General features: G+C 37.4%; 1 protein-coding gene across 7 annotated transcripts in view; it reads left to right on the top strand.

The window, feature by feature from the left end:
- Positions 1-21,617, top strand: part of CFAP70 (cilia and flagella associated protein 70) — a 108,700-nt gene that overhangs the window by 78,888 nt on the left and 8,195 nt on the right. For all 7 annotated transcript variants that reach the window (XM_032312520.1, XM_032312521.1, XM_032312518.1 and 4 more), the window contains 5 exons: positions 364-485; positions 1,971-2,123; positions 2,650-2,811; positions 5,031-5,120; positions 9,300-9,401. In XM_032312520.1, coding sequence (XP_032168411.1) covers positions 364-485; positions 1,971-2,123; positions 2,650-2,811; positions 5,031-5,120; positions 9,300-9,401 — 629 coding nt within the window. The remainder of the gene's footprint in view (positions 1-363; positions 486-1,970; positions 2,124-2,649; positions 2,812-5,030; positions 5,121-9,299; positions 9,402-21,617) is intronic.

The following is a 21,617-nucleotide window of genomic DNA, read 5'->3' as shown; positions in this document are numbered from 1 at the left end:
AATTTATATTTAGCTCAGAGAAGTGGCTAACTACAGACTTAGGATTTTTTAACAGTGATTCTTCATTTTTAGAATATCAATAGGTTGTGTTTCACATTCAGGAAGATATGAATACTTCTAGAATGCATTTCATTTGGTTGTAACTTGCATTTGAAACACCAGTAGACTAACCTTGAGAACTTTTGAGATCTTTGGGGACCATTGCTATAAAGGAATTTATTGCTTTTCAGATTATAACCTCTCTCATATATTAGATTAGAATACTCTCCTTGCTCATTAGTAGTAATGTAGCTCACTGTCTGAGTTTCTGACAATTTTTTCCTTTACATCTAGTCATCTATTCTTTTAATTTAATATTTTCAGAAACATCAAAATGTCAAGATTCATCAACCTTTTTGCATCCTAGCCCTCATGGTGTTTCCCAAACTCCTGCCACCATCTTCATGGAGACCATACGTTTCTTGATGAAAGTCAATGCTGTCCAGGTCAGAATATTTGGAAAAGGGCATGTAGATGGAAAGATTTTAGTGAACTACTTATTCAATCCATAGTGACATCTTTCCAAGCTTTAATATGCATGATGCAGAAATCAAATATGCTTTTGAGAACACACTCTAGGCCTAATGGTGTGAACATCCAAATATGAACCACTCTCTACAGAGAGCATCAGAACAGCTCACTGCAAATCTGTTCCCTCAGAATACCAGCAGAACAAAATTGGACTCTAAAGGCTTATGTAACCTGATGTCAATTTATTAACAGAATTCATATTATGTGAGTGTTGGGGGTTCACAGGAGCATCATCATATCTTTCTTTCTTTCTAGGTAGTAAATGTGGGGGAGTAAAAATACTAAATTTTCTGAATTTGTATAACTGGGCTGGATATGTGACTTGCTTCAGATTTGACTTACCCATACAGTCACAGATAGAGCTACTCGAGGAGAAGAATAAGAGCATCCTGTGAGGTCTACCTACCACATGGGAAACAAGAAATATTTCCATGAAACAAGTAGTAGGAAAGAGAGCAAGATCCGGGAACCCGGAGAGTTGGCCCTGATCCTGCAGAGTATATGTTCCACCTGAGGGTGGCAAGCTCAAGAAAGGGCAAGAATTATGACCTGACTAGGAGTGGGCCACATTAAACAGGAGCTTTTAACACATTAAACGTTAATGTGTAGAGAAACAGTACACATTAGAGTAGAGAAATGTGTAGTAGAGAAACATTTCTGTATCCCAGATTAAATAAGTCTCTATCCCCACCACCCCATGCAAAGAGCCAGAAATGTAGGTATAGGGAACAACTCCAGAACCTCCTCCCACTATTTTTCTAAGAAGGTATAAGTGTTAACAGGAGTTTCTATAGGATAGGCTAAGATGGGAATGGAGGGAGAAGAAAAGTAGAGCTTCTCCCTCTGCTTAGTAAGTACATCTGACTTTGTTAAATTTGCAAACCTTATATAGCATTAAAAATAAAGAATAGCCCGAAGTATAAAACTGGCAAACATAGATGAGAGAGTTTGTCAGAAACAAATATGTATGTTTCTAAGATCTTGAGCCTAGAATTTTAGAAAAGGAGGTTTTGCCTCACTAAGTTTCCTCAATAATTGTAGCTTCCTGATAATGTTAGCTCATGTGTCAGTGGAGTGGTTGATGAAGAGCTTTTGTTTGCTGCATAACATACATGCAAAAATTCATCTAGTTTTTTGACCAGCAAGACCAGTATTTTTCAGTACTGCAGATTTTTATTTTGGAAATGTCTGTATTTGGTGACTAGGTGAATAGTGAGTAATGGAACCATGATGTGCTGAATCTTTATAATTCACCTCTAACCTTTTGAAGTTGGTAATCATCTCATTCTATAATATGTTTCTTGTTCATTATTATCTGGCATAATATTCAGCTGCAAGAGCTATGGAACTGACACAATGCAGCTATTATATACTCCTTATAATCTGGTTTTTCCTCATAGTATGTGCACAGAGTGCTTGCACATGAGCTGTTATGCCCTCAAGGAGGCCCCAGCTGCGAGTATTACTTGGTGCTGGCCCAGACACACCTTCTCAAGAAGGACTTTGCCAAGGCAGAGGAATACCTTCAACACGCAGCCCAGATGGACTACTTGGTAATAACTTTTTCTGGAACCTCTTGAGTATAGTTTGGGGGAGGGGCAAGCAGGCTTTCTTAAAGGTGATGATACCATATCACAGGGAGATTTCTAGTTACTAGAGGTGGAGGTCTTCAACTTCCAGTAAACTCATCTATTTCCTTCCATTTGTTTTTCTCAAGCAGTTATGAGTTTTGCAAAGGGCAGAGAAAAGGATAAGGATAGCTCTTTAGCTGATAATTGATCTATTTCATATTTTCTGGATTTCTTCTTTTTTTCTCACTGTGAACATTCTCTTGGTTATGTTTGAATGTTTTCTTAATATTTACCCCAAAGACAAAATAGTTTTGAAAAATGCAAGAAAGAAATGAGGGAGCAGACCTAGAAAAATACCTCCCAGTGCAACTAAATGGTCCTTTTTCTAACTGAGTGCTATTAGAAAAAGAAGAAGGACTTAGTCTAATTTTAAATGTTAAACAAAGATCATTACTGGACTTTTAAATACCACCTCATCCCAAGTACTACTTGTTCTTTACCTTCTCAGAACCCTAATGTCTGGGGCGTGAAGGGCCATCTCTATTTTCTAAGTGGAAATCATGCTGAGGCCAAGGCATGCTATGAGCGAACCATTAGTTTTGTAGTGGATGCTTCTGAGATGCACTTCATCTTCCTGCGACTGGGACACATCTATCTGGAAGAGAAAGAGGTGAGGGACACAGGATGGAGAGTAACCATGTAAAAAAATCAGGTCATGGTCAGGACCTGAATTCAGTTCAAACATCAACATACATCTGTGTGAACCCAACACAGTAATATCATATTGATACTTTTATATCCAAAGATAAAGTGATTTGACCAACATTAGATAAACTAGTAATTAATAGAAGTAGGATTCAAATCCAGGCGGTCTAATATTGGAGTCTGTGGTTTTAACCATTATGATACTAAAAAGTTGCATAGAATTCAATAAATGTTATCATAGTTAATATTTCAGGTAATTTTCTTTTATTAGCAGTAGTTGAAACATTCTTAGCTTGACTTACCTAATGGAAAATGTCAAAAGAACTTCTTCAACCTTCTTCCTCAACATGAAGTTTTATATTTAATTCAGCTGAGGCTAACTCAGGGAACTCTAACCTGACTCCTTTGTAATTACTCTCCATATTTTAGGAATCACCCCCAAGATCTTCTAAAAGAAACGTTGGGGGCACCTGGGTGGCTCAGTGGGTTAAGCCTCTGCCTTTGGCTCAGGTCATGATCTCAGGGCCCTGGGATTGAGCCCCGTATTGGGCTCTCTACTCAGCAGGGAGCCTGCTTCCCCACCGCCCCCCACCACGCCCTGCCTGCCTCTCTGCCTACTTGTGATCTCTCTCTGTGTCAAAAAAATAAATAAAATCTTAAAGGAAAAAAGAAACTTTCTGTTATGGAAAATTTCAAATACACACAAAGTATGGGGCACCTTGGTGGCTCAATCAGTTAAGCACCCAGCTCTCCATCTCAGCTCAAGTCTTGATCTCAAGGCTGTGAGTTCATCCCCTGCACTGGGCTCCTTGCTGGATGTGGAGCCTACTTAAACAAACAAACACACACAAAAAAAAACAAACAAAAAACACAAATAAATACTAAGTAGACAGAATAGTAGAAATGAACCAATGTGGACCCATCATCTTATATCAACAATTATCAACTCTCTGCCTTTTGACATTGGGCTTTTGTTTTGACTTCATTCTATTTCTACCCCTAGAACACCCAATTATCTCTCTATTTAAAATAAAGGGACGCCTGGGTGGCTCAGTGAGTTAAGTGTCTGCCTTCAGCTCAGGTCATGATCCCAGGGTCCCAGGATCAAATCCTGCATTGGACTCCCTGCTCAGCATGAAGTCTGCTTCTCCCTTTGGCTCCCTGCTGATTGTGCCTTCTCTTTCTCTGACAAATAAATAAATAAAATCTTTATAAAATAAAACAACAGCAGCAACAAGAAGTTGTGATACCTTATAATTTAAGTATGAAGGCCCCCATAGACATAAGGAAAAAAAAATCATTATCCCACTGCAGTGAAATAAATAAGAAGTTTTCTTTCTGACATCATTGCAAGCTACATCTGAACCCAGCTTCTGACTTAAATAGTCACTAGGCAAGCAATTTCACTGGGCAAGCAACTCTTAGGCTATTTGCTGAGGCTTACCTATAGTTACGTCTCTCATATTGGAGACGGGAGATAAGAAGAGGTATAATTCTTTTGGAAGTTTGTTTCTTGAGTTTTTGTGAATGTTTCCTGTATTACTCAGCACTAAAAAGAAATAAGCTAGCAAACCATGAGGAAACATAAAGGTAGCTAAAATACATATTGCTAAATCAAAGTAGCCAGTCTGAGAAGGCTACCTACTGTGTGATTCCAATTGTATGACATTCTGGAAAAGGCATAACTATGGAAACAGTAAAGAGATCAGTGGTTTTGGGGGCTGGGGGAAGGGAAGTGATGAATAGATGGAGGACAGAGGATTTTTAGGGCTGTGAAAGTACTCTAATAATGGATGCATGTCATTATACATTTGTCCAAACCTATGGAATGTATAATACCAAATATGACTGTGGACTTTAGGTAATGATGATGTATCAATGTAGTTTCATCAGTTGTAACAAAGGTACCACCCTGTTGGAGGATGTTGATAATGGGAGAGGCTACCATGTGTAGCAGCAGGGAGTGTATGAGAAATTGCTATGCTTTCCTCTTAGTTTTGCTGTGAACCTAAAGCTGCTCTTAAAAAAAACCTGTATCTTAAAAAAAAAACAGAACACAATTTAAGGGCTCATTTAACTCAGATTGGTCTTGAGTACAACTACAGAAGCCCTATGACTATCCTAGCAATATAGCATTTGAAACTTCCAGAAGAACAATAGCTTAGTGATGCTTTCTTTCTACAGTATGAAAAGGCAAAGAAAACCTACATGCAAGCCTGTAAGAGATCACCTTCATGCCTTACCTGGCTAGGACTGGGAATAGCCTGTTATCGGGTAAGAGGATAAAGGCTTGAGACTAGGCCTGTGAATATAGTTGACCTTGATTCCTTGGGCTTCTAAGCATCCTGGGAGTTCGTAATGATGGTGAAAAAAGTTACTTTTCAAAGGTATTCAGTAAATAAAAAGTCAATCCATACTGTAAAAATAAAAGTCTTCAAAATCCCACAAAAATCTGAACCAGGAAGCTATATAATAAAAAAAAACTTTATGTTACTTGGTACAGAAGCTCATAATTTTATGATGTTATTTGTAAGGGAAAAAATGATATGATAAATGAAGAATTTACTCGATTAAAGAAATTTATTGATGCTTATTAAGCTCTGTGGCCCTTCTGTTTCCAGGAGGAGCTGCTTTAGCTTCTGGGAGATCTTTTGCTCCCCACCCCTAAAAACTCTCTAGCCACCCTTTCCTCTGTTCTTACAATCTTTGAAAGAGTCATGCAATGTGTTGTTCATGTCCAATTTCTTCTTTTTTCTTTTTTCTTGTGTTATGTTCGTCACCATACAGTATTCTTGATGCTAACCTCTCATTTTCTCCCTAGTACCGTATTCTCTTCATTTTGTCTTTTTCTTTGGATTATATTTTTAACCTTTCCTTCTTAAACAGTTCTTTCACCATTTTCCCCCCTTTTTATTATACAACAGTGGTAACAGCCAAATGAGTTGCCTGTATTCCCTGCCTCCTCTTCCTTATTGCTGTTCTTTTTTAACTATAAAGGTGATACATGTTCATTATACAAAATTTAGAAGATAGAAAATATAAAGAAAACTTAAAAGTATCCATAATCCAACCACTCAGTGATAACTACTATTAACATTTGAATGCATTTCCTGCAGCCTTCTTCATACATATATGAAAGCAATTTTAATGTATAAAACTGTAAATAATATATTTACTGCTTTTTAATCTTCTTTCTACTTAAGCAGTATAGCACTGATATCTTTTTGCATCACCAAATAGTCTAAAACATGATTTCTGATGCCTTCATTGTGTTCCCTGATTTGGATGTGTAAGTGAATTGACAATGTAGTATTTCATACTAACCAGGACACTTCAGAGGATGGATGCTATTAATAATTAATAATTACACTGGGACACAGGGATTGTCCCAGGTCAACTGGGACATATGATCATTTTTACAAAGGCTGTGTGCTCCCCTGTTCTACCTTCTCAGAAAGAATATAAAACATAGCTGTTAGAAAATTGATAACACTGTCAAAAGTACCAGAAACTAGCTCTACAGACTATTCAACATAAGTCATGCTTCTGCTTGTTTTGAGTACTTTAAATAATATTTTCATTGAGATAGAAACTAAAAACAAAACAAAAATCTTTTTTTTTTAACTTTGTGTAAGTTTTTATTAAATTACCAATTAGGGACCCCCCCCACACACACAATGTGAACTTTCCAATCCAACGTACAAAATAGAAATCTTAATAAAAGATTAAATTAAGCCTCACCACTAAGATGTCCAAGTAATCCCTATTCCCCATAAGTATTTTAGTCATACTATACCTATGTGTGGATGTATCATAATTTTTTTTGACCAATCACTCATTATTGGGCATGTTGTTAGTTTCTACTATTACACTATTGTAGATGAAACTGAGATAAACATTCTTGTACATAAATCTCTGTGCTTAATTCTTTTTATTTCCTTAGGATATATCCTTAATGTAGAAAAATTTTAAAGTCTTTAAATTATAGTGTCAATTTGCCTTCTAGAAAGAGTGTATACTGATTTATACCTTGCCAGGAGGTATGAGAGCACATTTCACTGTTACCTCATCAACAATGGGCATTATCATTTGCCAATGCGATCGATACCTTAATTTGCATTTTTATCAATAATGAGGTTGAAATATGGGATAAACATATCTTTTTACTTGTGAATTATCTGCTCAGATTCCATGTCCCATTTACCTTTCATTTCATTACTATCAGGCTTACTACTTTACCACTTTACCCTTACGACCTTACTGGCCCTTCTGACAGAAGTTCCCTTAATATCCTAATTGCTAAATGCCATAGATACTTAGATGAATTTCTGGCACTTAACCCTGTTGGCTGCTTTCTTCCTGAAGCCCTCTCCTCCCTTGACTTCCACAATACTTCATTCATATCCTTCCAGTTCTATGCCTTCTTCTCTGATACCTTTCTCGGCCTTTTTTGTCAGCTCCCACTCTTTTACCTACCATAATTGTTGGGTCCTCCCAGGTTCTACAGTCAGCCCTCTTGTCCTGTCAGCACATTTATTTACCCTAAGGAAAAAATACATCTACCCCAGTGGCCTAAACTACCACTTGTGCCCTAATGAATTCTAAACCTTTAATGCATAACACTTTTCAAGTTCTGACCCTTATATCAAACAGTGTAATGGACAGCTCCATTTTCATGGTTCCCTAGACACCTTAAAATGTGCATATCTGAAATACAACCTAACTTAACCCTGAAGGATTCTCACATTCCTTAAGTCTACACCTTCTCCTGTATTCTGTGTCTTGGTATATGGAGCTGTAATGAACCTGATCAACCAAGCCAGAAACTTAAAATGTATCCTAGCCTACTTCTCCTGTTACTTTTAATTAGGCATCAAATATCCTATTGATTTTGTCTCTTCAATGTCTCTTGAGTCTCTTGTCTCCTCTCCATCCTATTTTTATAGCTCCAATTCATGCCTCATACCTTCTTCTGCTGCTAGCATGATCTCTTGTCCTACCTTAATCCATCTCCCACATTGTTATCAAAGTGGTCTTTAAAATATGCAAATATTGTGTTACTCCCCTACATAAACTCTTCAATGGCTACCCCTTGTTTCAGAATAAAATTCACATTCCTTTGAATGAACATATATCATCTGGTGCCTAACTCTTTAGTTTTATCACTTACTTTATTCTCCCTGATCTCTCTCTCTTTTCTCCAGCCCCACATGCGTACTTAAGATTGTTTCCTGACCACACCACACTCTCTTGTGCCTCCAGGCCTTCGTATATGATACTCTTTTTCCTGGAAATGCCTTTCTTCACCTTGTATAGCTAATAGACTCCTATTTATCCTTTAGGACTCACTTTAGTAATATTTCCTCTCAGAAGCTATCCTTTAATTCCAGGGTGCAATTATTCCCATTTTCCTATGTCCCTCCGCTAGATCTATATATGCTTTTATTATAGAAATGTTTACTCTGTATTGGAACTATTTATGTTTGGATTTTCATTTTTTTTTTTTACTTATCTGTCAGTGAACTCTTTGAGAGGCTGTATTTTATCATTTTATTCACAGTACCTAGCATACTACCTGTCACAGAATAAATCCTTAGCAAGTATAATTGATTAATTACACTGATTGAATGAAATTGGTTGAATAATGAATCAATACACTGATTGAATATTGAATCAATATCTTAAAAACATTTAAACTGTGGACCAAAGTATGGGCAATGCTTAAAGGCCATTCTTCATTGCCTAGAAACTCATAGTTTCCTTTTCAAAACAGAAAAAATGAAGAGGTACTATATTGGTGAAAGGAGTGCCTTATTTCTTCCTTAGGTGATCTTTCGGAAGATTTTATAAAGCAAACTCACTTTTAGGAAGGAGCAATGATATCCATATGTCCAGAGCTCAGGGAGCATTTTAGAGCCTGAATATTATATTGATTGCTCAAGATCATATTAATAATAACTAATATTAGTATTTTGACAGGTTAATAGGACTTTAACCTTAAGAAAGGGATTCACAATGTAAAGGAAAAAACAACATGTATCTGACATCCTACTGTGTGGGGGAAAATCATAGAATGATGCAGGCACAGTAGTGAATACTTCTGGTTTTTCAATCCTGACACCTGAAGCTCCATGGTTCATGGATACCCTGATGGAATTGCTGTAGAGGGAAGGAGGAAGAGAGGCGTGTAAGTTGAAAGCCTAACAGGCAGGACTACAGATTTCTCACTTGCCTGTTTAATCCAAACAGTTCTTCTTTTAACAGGTTCATATATTGGGCTACAACATACAATTTTGTTTGAAGAGTTCTGAGCTGAAAATTTTAAAAGGAGAAAACTGTTTGTATAGGTCACATTACCAATGTTATTTGGACATAATGTTTTCAACTAAACGGACTCCAGCTGGCTTAAGGGAAAACTGCTCTGACTTAACACACTTTTCTTTTTCTGTCAAGCTGGAGGAGCTCACAGAGGCTGAGGATGCTCTCTCTGAAGCCAATGCTTTGAACAACTACAATGCTGAAGTATGGGCATATCTGGCTCTGGTCAGCCTGAAAGTGAGTGTTTGTTAACCCTACACGGTGCCCTTTTAGGGCAAAGATGTAAGGAAGTGAGTAAGGCAAGAGATAGGTAGATGGCCATTAATGCATGGTAGTTGAGGTTTAATGAGCTTCAGATTTGGTCATTATACTGATGAGGAAGGAGAGGTCCAGTCTGAGAAGCTGCTACTTGGAATGTGCTTAGAAAATCGGTTATACGGGGCGCCTGGGTGGCTCAGTGGGTTAAGCCTCTGCCTTCGGCTCAGGTCATGATCTCAGGGTCTGGGATTGAGCCCCGCATCAGGCTCTCTGCTCAACAGTGAGCCTGCTTCCCCTTCTCTCTGCCTGCCTCTCTGCCTGCTTGTGATCTATCTCTTTCTCTTTCTCTCTCTCTCTGTGAAATAAATAAATAAATAATCTTAAAAAAAAAAAGAAAGAAAATCGGTTATACACTCACATGTATTTGTCTGGAAGGGAGAATCTAAAAATGAAAGCAAGCCATTTGGACTTGTTGGTCACAGGTGAGCAGGAGTGGGGTGGGCAGGAGTGGGGTGGGCCAGGGCTGATTGCCAGCCAGGGTTCTGGGTTAGGTGGCTTCCCTGTGGTACTTTCAAGCGGCTCTGCAGGCCCCAGGTAGGGTACACTAACTAAGCCCAGTCCTGTACATCCCCTTCCTCAAGATGAATGATGTGGTAATCAGAGTCTGGTCTAGGACTTGGGTTAGTGAAGATAAATGGGGAGCCATGTAAAAGCAGTGATTGATGGTGCAGTGGGATGGTAGATCATGTTAGAAGGCAATGAGCTGTTTGTTGGACAGGTCTCTTGACCTGCCTGAGCTCTCAAGCCTGGGACACTGGTATGCATTCCTTGTATAGTAATTCAAATTATGCTCTGGATCTACAAAAAATTCATATGTATACCCTGATTTCCCTCTTTATTAGTTATGTATAGCTTAGAAAAGCTATATAAGAATCCACTGATAAAAACAAAGGTAGATTAGGAGCACCTGGGTAGCTCAGTTGTTTGTGTCTGACTCTTGCTTTTGGCTCAGATCATGATCTAAAGGTCATGATCTCAAGGTTGTAGGATCTAGCCCCATGTAGGGCTCCTCATTCAGTGGGGAGTCTGCTTGATATTCTTTCTCCCTCTCCCTTTGTTTCTCTGCCTCCCCCACTCACTCCATCTCTTTCTAAAATAAATAAATAAATCTTTAAAGAAATAAATAAAGGTGACTTTAAAGATGCAAACATAAATAGTTTGCCAACAAACATAAATGGATTATTCAAAAATCTCCTGTAGACTAGAATGGTTTTTCCCAGAGAGCCATTGTTTTAAAAATGGGCCCAATAGCTACAAAGCATCTTCTTTTTTTAAAAAATTTTTTATTGTGTTATGTTAGTCATCATACAGTATATCATTAGTTTTTGATGTAGTGTTCCATGGTTCATTGTTTCCATATAACACCCAGTGCTCCATGCAATCCATACCTTCCTTAATACCCAACACCAGGCTCTTCCATCTCCCTTCTAAAACCCTCCCTTTGTTTACTGGAGTCCATAGTCTGTCATGGTTTGTCTCCTACTCCTATTTCTCCCACTTCATTTCTCCCTTCTCCTAATGTACAAAGCATCTTCTTTATAATTGTGTGTGTTTTTATTTCCTAACAGGCCAGAATACGGGAGAGATAATTTAGATATTTACCTGATATGAATCAGGAAATACATGTTATTTATATTTAAATTATATTTATTTATATTTACTAACCTCCTTCCTGAATTCCTTTTTCATTAGTTTTCATTTCAAAAAAATAAATACACTTTTTAAATGGGAATATTCTTGTATCAGAATATAAGCAAGGTCAAAGACCATCAAAAGAGATGCTCCACTAGCCTTCCTAAAACATTCCTTCTTGTTAAACTCTTGGCTGAGGGTGCTTATCCTTGACATTTATGAGAGATTAGGTAGGGTGTATTGTGGGAGTTTGTGATAACTCCTTTACCTATAGAACATAACTCTCCCATACTTAAATAACTTGGCTAAATAACTTGTACATCAGCTTAAGATCAAATGTGGAATAACAAGAGTGGCTTTCAGTTTTCCAATGGCCAATATAACATTAAACTGACAGAGAGAATTATGACTATAAGAGAAAAAAAAATGACCACATTTTATCTTTGGAATAAATATCTTGAGAGATACCTGGGTTTTTACCCCAACTCTGCCACAACTAGCTCTCGGATTCTAGGTAAGTCACTTAAACTTGCCGGACCTCGATTTCTTCATCTTTTATTTTATTTTGAAGATTTTATTTATTTACTTAACACAGAGAGAGATCACAAGTAGGCAGAGAGGCAGGCAGAGAGAGAGGGGGAAGCAGCCTCCCTGCTGAGCAGAGAGCCCAATGCAGGGCTCCATCCCAGAACCCTGAGATCATGACCTGAGCGGTAGGCAGAGACTTAACCCACACTGAGCCACTCAGGTGCCCCGATTTCTTCATCTTTTAACTCAAAGGGTTAAATGGACGATTTTGGTATACTTCCCATAGAAACTGCTATATTAAATAGGAAAAAAATTAAGGCTATGTAAGATTTGAATAAAAACAATTAACAAGATTGAACTCAAACACCAATATAGAATACTGCACTTAACAATTAGAGAATATGTATTCTTTGCAAGTACGAATGAATTGTTCATAAAACTTGACCATATACTAGACTACAAAGAGAGATTCAACAAATGCATATAGATAATAGTACAGTGAAATTATAAGTAAACAATTATATGATAGGCCAGATTGGGGCACTGGGTGGCTCATTCGGTGAAGCATCTGCATTCAACTCAGGGCAGATCCCTGGGATTGAGCCCCACATTGGTCTCCCTGCTCAGCAGTGAGTCTGTTTCTCCCTCTCCCTCTGCCCCTCCCCCTGCTTGTGCTCACACACTCTCTCTTTCAAATAAATAAATAAAACCTTTTTAAAAAAAGATAGGCCAGATGACATAGATATGTTCATAAACTTGAATTCATACTTGTAATTAATTCATAAGTCAAGGAGAAAATCATATGACAATTTCTTGTGGAAGGTAGAATTCTAAAGATGACCCTCCCCCCTCCACTAATATTATTCCATCAAATACATCTATGAGTATTGCTGTCAAGGGAATTTGCAGATGTAATGAAAGTTGCAAGTCAGTTGCCCTTAAAATACAGAGATTATCTGAGTGGGCCTGTACCAGTCAGGTGACTCTTAAAAAGCAGAGTTTTTTTCTGGCTGGGGGCAGATGGGGAAGTCATAGAAATGCAAAGCAACACACAATTGCTGGCTTGAGGATGGAGAGGGGCCACATACCAAGGAATGTGGATTGCCTCTAGAAGCTAAAAGTACTCCCTACTCACAACCAGCAAGGAAATGGGGGACCTCCATCCCACAAATATAAGATTGAATTCTGCCAGTAGCCTGTATATGCTTGGAAATAGATTCCAGGTAAGTACTCAGCTCTGCAGACACCTTGATTTTGGCCTTGTGAATCATACCAGACCCTGACCTATGGAAACTGAGATGTTAAATATGTATTGTTTTAAGCCACTAGGTTTGTTGTAATTAGTTACACTGCAGTATAAAACTAATACAAGCCTCCCAGTAGATTCACCCCCCCCATTTTTAAAAAGATTTTATTTATTTGAGAGAGAAAGAGAGAGAGCATGCACACAAGGTGAGGGATGGGGGTTGGTTAGAAAGGGAGAAGATGACTTACTGCTGAGTGCAGAGCCAGACACGCAGAGCCAGATGCAGGACTTCATCCCAGGACTCTGGGATCATTACATGAGCCAGTCAAATGCTTCCCACTGAGCCACCCAGGTGCCCCGATTTTTTCCCCCCAGTTTTATTGAGAAATCATCAACACACGTTCTGGTGAATTTTTATAGTAATGGCCCCCATTTAATTATGCTTTCATGTCCACACCCTTTGCAATGTGATGTTGCCACTTCTCCCATCAAGAGATGGATTCTCTTCATTTCTTCACCCTTTGGAATCCAAGCTGCACTTTCTTTGACCAGTGGAATATGATACAAGTAATATTGGATGAATTCTCAGAGTCTAGGTCTGTAGAAGCTCTGCAGCTACTGTTCTTGTTCCCTTAAAGTCCTGGGATCATCATCGGTGAAGAAGCCCAGTTAGCCTATAGGAGACTCAAAGTCCGCCTGAAGTAGAACTGAATCATCCCAACCAATAACTAACCTCTATTTGAGTGAGGCCACCTAAGACCTTCGAGCCTCCAGCCAAGTTTTCAGAAGACTAGATCTGCATGAGTGATTTCAGGAAAAGCCAGCAGAAGAAAGGCTCATATTGCCCAGAGAATTTTGAGAAATAATGCATTGTGTTTTAAGCCATTAAGTTTTAGGGTAACTTTTACATTTCAATAGATAATTAAAATGGGAATGAAAAAACAAAATCACTAAAGTTTGGAATTATGGGATATAATTAAAGCAATATGGAGAGGATAATATATAGCCTTAAATACATATATTAGAAGCTTGAAAAATCAACAAATTAAGCATTTAAATCAAGAAATTAGTGAAGACCAAAGAAGGGATAATCAAGAAAATAAGGAGTAAATACTTGAAACTAATATAATGTTATATGTCAATTATATCTCAATAAAAATACAAGGAAAGAAAAAAAGAGTAGAAGTAAATGAAATTTAAAACAAGGACATAATAGAATTAACAATATCATAAACTGTTTTTTTAAAACTGGTAATTAGACAAAGCTCTGTGTGACTGATTAAGGATTTTAAAAAAGAAAGAAGGCATAAATAATGAACTTTAGCAGTAAAATGGAAACTGAACTGCAGAAAATCAGCTAAAATTCAACCCATTCATGATTCTTAAAAAAGCAAACTAGCTTTTTCTAAAACCTAAAAATGCGTCTTTTATTTTATTTTTTTTTCACTTTAAATTTTTTTTTTTATTTCCAGCATAACAGTATTCATTATTTTTGCACCACACCCCGTGCTCCATGCAATCCGTGCCCTCTATAATACCCACCACCTGGTACCCCAACCTCCCACCCCCGTCCCTTCAAAACCCTCAGATTGTTTTTCAGAGTCCATAGTCTCTCATGGTTCACCTCCCCTTCCAATTTCCCCCAACTCCCTTCTCCACTCTAAGTCCCCATGTCCTCCATGCTATTTGTTATGCTCCACAAATAAGTGAAACCATATGATAATTGACTCTCTCTGCTTGACTTATTTCACTCAGCATAATCTCTTCCAGTCCCGTCCATGTTGCTACAAAAGTTGGGTATTCATCCTTTCTGATGGAGGCATAATGGTATATATACACAATGGAATACTATGCAGCCATCAAAAGAAATGAAATCTTGCCATTTGCGACAACATGGATGGAACTAGAGCGTATCATGCTTAGCGAAATAAGTCAAGCAGAGAAAGACAACTATCATATGATCTCCTTGATATGAGGAAGTGGTGATGCAACATGGGGGCTTAAGTGGGTAGGAGAAGAATAAATGAAACAAGATGGGATTGGGAGGGAGACAAACCATAAGTGACTTTTAATCTCACAAAACAAACTGAGGGTTGCTGGGGGGAGGGGGTTTGGGAGAAGGGGGTGGGATTATGGACATTGGGGAGGGTATGTGCTTTGGTGAGTGCTGTGAAGTGTGTAAAATGCGTCTTTTAAAATCTATACTGTGAAGGGCGCCTGGGTGTCTCAGGGCGTTAAAGCTTCTGCCTGCGGCTCAGGTCATGATCCCAGGTTCCTGGGATGGAGCCCTGCATTGGGCTCTCTGCTCAGTGGGGAGCCTGCTTCCTCCTCTCTGCCTGCCTCTCTGCCTACTTGTGATCTCTGTCTAATAAATAAATAAATAAAACCTTTAAAAAAAAATCTATACTATGATATGAAATGGTGGAAAGTTAGAAACATTTCTTTTTTAATTTTTTAAAGTGATGTAGTTTATTTTTTATTTTTTAGTATTTTGATATTTTTGTTTTTTAATTAACAATATATACTGTATTATTGGTTTCAGAGGTACAGGTCTGTGATTCATCAGTCTTATACACTACCCAGTGGTCATTGCATCACATATCCTCCTTAATGTCCATCACCCAGTTACCCCATCCCTCCACCCCCCTTTCCTCCAGGAACCCTCAGTTTGTTTCCTATGATTAAGGAAACTTAATAAACTCTTATGGTTTATCTCACCCTCTGGTTTCATCTTGTTTTATTTTTTCTTCTCCTGGCTTGATGATTACAGTTTTGTAGTAGTGCTTGAAGTCTGGTGTGATGCCACCAGTTTTGTGGGGCTTTTTTTCTTTCTTTCTTTTTCAACATTCCTTTGGCTATTCAGGACTTTTCTGATTCCATAGAAATTTTAGGATTATTTGTTCCAGCTGTGTGAAAAACGTTGGTGTTATTTTGATAGGGATCTCATTGAATGTGTATAGCATAGACATTTTAACAATATTAGTCCTTCCAGCCCATGAGCATGGAATGTTTTTCCATTTCTTTGTGTCTTCCTCAATTTCTTTCTTGAGCATTCTATAGTTTTCTGAGTACAGATCCTTTGCCCCTTTGATTAGGTTTATTCCTTGGTTTTGGGTGTATTTGTAAATGGGATCAGCTCCCTAATTTCTCTCTCATTGGTCTCATTGTCAGTGTATAGAAATACAACTGATTTCTGTGCATTGATTTTATACCTTGACACTTTGCTGAGTTCCTGTATGAGTTCTAGCAATTTTCGGGTGGAGTCTTTTGGATTTTTCACATAGAATATCATGCCATCTGCAAAGAGTGAGAGTTTGACTTCTTATTTGTTCATTTAAATGCCTTGCTGTGGCTAGGACTTCCAGTACTATGTTGAACAGCAGTGGTGATAATGGACATCCTTGCTGTGTTCCTGTCCTTAGAGGAAAAGCTCTCCGTTTTTCACTATTCAGAATGATATTTGCTGTGGGCTTTACATATATTGCTTTTATGATACTGAGGTATGTTCCCTCTATCCCTGCAGTGTGAAGAGTTTTAATCAATAAAGGATGCTATACTCTGTCAAATGCTTTTTCTGCATCTATTGAGAGGATATATGGTTCTTATCCCTTCTTTTATTTATGAAATGTATCACACTGATTTGCAAATGTTGAACCACCCTTGCATTCCAGGAATAAATCCCACTTGGTCCTGGTGAATAATCCTTTTAATGTGCTTTGGATCCTTTTAACTACTATTTTCGTGAGAATATTTGCATCCATGTTCATCAGGGATATTGGTCTGTAATCCTCCTTTTTGGTGGGCCTTTGACTGATTTTTGGATCAAGGTAATGCTGGCCTCATGGAAAGAATTCGTAAGTTTTTCTTCCATTTCTATTTTTTGAGACAACTTCTGAAGGATAAGTATTAATTCTTCTTTAAATGTTTGATAAAATTCCCCTGGGAAGCCATCCAGCCCTGGGCTTTTGTTTTTTGGGAGATTTTTGAATACTGCTTCAATTTCCTTGCTGGTTGTGGGTCTATTCAGGTTTTCCATTTCTCTCTGTTTTAATTTTGGTAGTTTACATGTCTCTAGGAATGCATCCATTTCTTTCAGATTGCTGAATTCTTGAGACCAGACGAAATTAAAGTCTCCTACTCCTCTGACATCTTGAACTCCTAAGTCTAGAAACATTTCTTTTAAAGTGAAGTATAAGACAAAGATCCCTGCTATCATCATGTCTATTCAATACTACAGGCATACCTCATTTTATTGTACTTTACAGATATTATGGGTTTTTTATAAGTAGGAGGGTTGTCATAACAACCCTGCGATAAGCAAGTCTGTCTATCAACACCATTTTCCCAACATAGTTGCTTATTTCATGTCTTTGTCACATTTTAGTAATTCTCAGAACATTTCAGCTTTTTCATTATTACATTTGTTATAGTGATCTGTGATCAGTGGCCTTTGATGTTATATCAAAGTGTGTCCATATATGGTGATAAACTTAATTGATCAATGTTTTTGTATTCTGACTGCCCTACTGACTGGTTGTTCTCCATGTCTCTCCCCTTCTTTGGGCCTCCCTATTCTATGAAAAATAACAGTATTGAAATTAGGCCAATTCATAACCCTAAAGTAGCCTCTACATGTTTAAGTGAAAGGAAGAGTTGCATGCTTCTCACTTTAAATCCAAAGCTAGAAATGATTAAGTTTAGTGAGGAAGGTATGTCAAAAGCTGAAATAGGCCAAAATCTAGGTCTCTTGTACCAGCTAGCCAAGTTGTGAATGCAAAAGAAGAGTTTTTGAAAGAAGTTAAAAGTGCTGCTTCTGGATACCTGGGTGGTTCAATTGGTTAAGCGTCTGCCTTCATCTTAGATCACAAGCCCAGCATCCTAGGATGGAGACCTCTGTCAGGCTCCCTGTTCAGTAAGGAGTCTACTTCTCCCTCTCCCTCTGCCCCTGCACCCTGCTCATGATTTTTCTCCCTCTCTCTTTCAAATAAATAAATAAAATCTTTTTTTAAAGTTCTGCTTCTGTGAACACATGAATGATAAAAAAGCAGAACAGCCTTATTTCTGATATAGAGAAAGTTTTAGTGGATAGATCAAGCCAGTCACAATATTCATTTAAGACAAAGACTATTTCAGAGCAAGGCCCTAACTCTTTTCAGTTCTATGAAGGTTGCAAGAGGTGAGGAAGCTGAAGAAAAAAACGTTTGAGGCTATCAGAGGTTGATTCATGAGGTTTAAGAAAAGAAGCCATCTCCATAACATAAAAGTGCAAGGTGAAGCACCAAGTGCTGATGTGGAAACTATAGCCAGTTATCCAAAGATCTAGCTAAGATAATCCATGAAGGTGGCTACATTAAAGAACAGATTTTCAGGGTGGATGAAAAATCTGTATATTGGAAGACTATGCTGCCTATGACTTTTATACCTAAAGAGAGGTCTATGCCTGGCCTCAAAGCTTCAAATGACAGGCTGACTTTCCCATTATGGCATATTTGCAACTGGTGACCTTAAGTTGAAGCCAGTGTTTATTTACCATTCTGAAAATCCGAGGTCCCTTAAAAATTATGCTGTGTCTACTCTGCCTGTGCTCTACAAATGGAACAACAAAGTCTGGATGATATCTGTTTACAATAGAGTTTACTGAATATTTTAAGAACACTGTTGAGACCTATTACTCAGAAAAAAAATTCCTTTCAAAATATTACTGCTCATTGATAATGCACCTGGTCACCCAAGAGCTCTGATGGAGATATACAATAAGATTATTTTTTATTCCTGCTAACACAACATCCATTCTGTGGATGTTAAAGGAGTCACTTTAACTTTCAAGCCTTATCATTTAAGCAATTCAGTTTGTAAGGCTAAAGATGCCATAGATAGTGGATTCTCTGATAGACCTGGGCAAAGTAAATTGAAAACCTTCTGGAATCCAGTATTCAACATCCTCAATTTCATTAAAAACATTAGTGATTCATATGAAGATCAAATGTCAACAATTTCAAAGGTTTAGAAGTTGACCACAGCCCTTATGGCTGATTTTGAGGGGTTAAAGTCTTCACTGGAGGAAGAAAATGCAGATTTGGTGGAAATAGCAAGAGAACTAAAGTTAGAAATGGAGCCTAAAGATGTGATTGAATTGTTGTAATCTCATAAAGAAAACTTTCGGGGCGCCTGGGTGGCTCAGTGGGTTAAAGCTTCTGTCTTCAGCTCAGGTCATGATCCCGGGGTCCTGGGATCAAGCCCCACGTTGGGCTTTCTGCTCAGTGGGGAGCCTGCTTCCTCCTCTCTCTGCCTGCCTCTCTGCCTACTTGTGGTCTCTGTCTGTCAAATAAATAAATAAAATCTTAAAGAAAAAGAAAGAAAACTTTCACAGATGAGTTGCTTCTTATGAATGAGCAAAGGAAGTGGTTTTTGAAATGAAATCTACTCTGGTGAAGATGCTGTGAGGGTAGTTGAAATAACAACAGAGGATTTAGAATATTATATAAATTTAGTTGATAAAGCATTGGCAGGATTTGAGAGGATTGATTTAAATTTTGAAAGATGTTGTACTATGGGTAAAATGCCATCAAACCGCACTGCATACTACAGAGAAATCATTCATGAAAGGATGAGTCAATTGATGTGGCAAACTTCATCACTGCCTTATGTTAAGAAATTGCCACAGCCACACCAAACTTCACCAACCTTCACCTTGATCAGTTAGCAGCCATCAACATTAAGGCAAGACCCTCTACCAGCAAAAAGATTACAACTCACTGAAAGCTCAGATGATGGTTAACATTTTTTTATCAATAAAGTATTTTAAATTAAGGTACATACATTGTTTTTTAAAATGTGACTATTATTGCTCACTTAATAGACTATTGTAGAGTGTAAACATAACTTGTATATGTACTGCGGAACAAAAAAATTCATTTGACTTGGTTTATTATGATATTTACTTTATTGTGCTGGTCTGGAACAAAACCTGCAATATCTCTGAGGTATCTATGTGGCGATAACACACAAACACACACAAAAGACACTGGAGGAAAAGGATCCTACAAACTGAAAGATGTAATAAAAAGTTTCACTACTAAAAGCATAAACAAAAAAAACGAAGAATGGTGGTTACTGTTGGGGAAAAAGTTGGGGAACAGAGAGGATAGGGACAGGATAGAAGCAAGATCTCTTAATGTATATCTTATTATATCCTTCTGATTTTTTAATAGCGTATATGTGTTATCTACTCAGTAAAGTTTAAAGTTTATATTAATAAAAGATTAATATAATCAACATCATCAAAATCAAATATCATCAGAAACAACCAATTAGAACATCTAACTTAAAAAATCCTATTTAATGTCTGTATGGATAAAAGTATAAAACTTTATTGAAATGTATGAAAGAATATCTAGTAGAGATACTATGTTCATGCACAGGAAGTTTCAATAACATGAAGTTGAAAAAAATTCCCAAATATCTGATTTAAATGCAATTCCAATAAAAATAATAACAGGTTTTTTAGGAACTTGATCAAGTAACCCTAAAATTCACTTGCCCAATAAAGACCTAAAAATACCAATGACAATATAGACTTAGGTAATAAGGAGTGAAGGTTTTTCTACCAATTACCAAGTCTTATAATGAAGCTTCAATAATTAAAACTCAGTGGCACTAGTGTAGGTATAGATAAGTGGAACATAATTGCTAGACAGAAGTAGACCCACATATATATGGAAACTTAGGTTTTGTTAGATTTTTGATTACTCAAAAATAATTGGGGTTGGGGTGCCTGGGTGGCTCAGTGGGTTAAAGCATCTGCCTTCAGCTCAGGTCATGATCCCAGGCTTCTGGGATCAAGCCCTGCATCGGGTTCTCTGCTCAGTGGGGAGCCTGCTCCCCCCACCCCACTCTCTCTGCCTGCCTCTCTGCCTACTTGTGATCTCTCTGTCAAATAAATAAATAAAATCTTTAAAAAAAATTGGAGTTTCTTTGGAATTTACCCTGAAACTGTTCCTCCAACAACTAAAAAACTACACATGCATAAGATATTGATTATAGTATTATTGTGATTGCAAAATATTGGAAACAACATACATAGGATAGTATTTGAATAAACTATGGTATATCAACATAATGGAGTACTATGCTCCTGAAAGAAATAATGGAGAAGATCTCTATGAAATGATGTGGAGTGATTTCCAGGATAGATTGTTCAGTAAAAACAACAACAACAACAAAACCTAAATTACAAGATTTTCTTTTTTATTTTTTTCCAGGATTTTCTATAGTATACCACCTTTTGTATAAAAAGGAAGGAAAAAGAAGAAATTATACACAGATTGGCTCATTTGTGCAAAAAAAAAAAAAAAACCCAAACAAAAAAACCACAGGAAGGAAAAACCAGAGATTAATGAGACTGGGTTGTATAGGTCATGGACAGACATAGGGTAGAAGGAAGGTAGAGAATGAGGGGGTGATCCTCTGTACCTCTCTGTACAGAACTGAATTTTGGAACCATGTTAATGTTTCATTTTTTAAAAAGAAATAAAGTCAGTAGGAAATGGGAGATTGTATAATATGATAATAACAACAACAAAACAAAACTACTTCCCATGAATAACATAACACTAAAGGTGGGGAAAAGAGAACTAATTCAGTATACTTTTGAAAAACTATTTGAAATATACACTCTCAGACTAAAGAGGAAAAAACCTCTACACAGATATTGGATTTCAGTTAGTAAG

This window comes from Mustela erminea, chromosome 14 (assembly GCF_009829155.1).
Source record: "Mustela erminea isolate mMusErm1 chromosome 14, mMusErm1.Pri, whole genome shotgun sequence".
NCBI classification, from domain to species: domain Eukaryota; kingdom Metazoa; phylum Chordata; class Mammalia; order Carnivora; family Mustelidae; genus Mustela; species Mustela erminea.
This window is presented reverse-complemented; position numbering and strand designations above follow the sequence as displayed.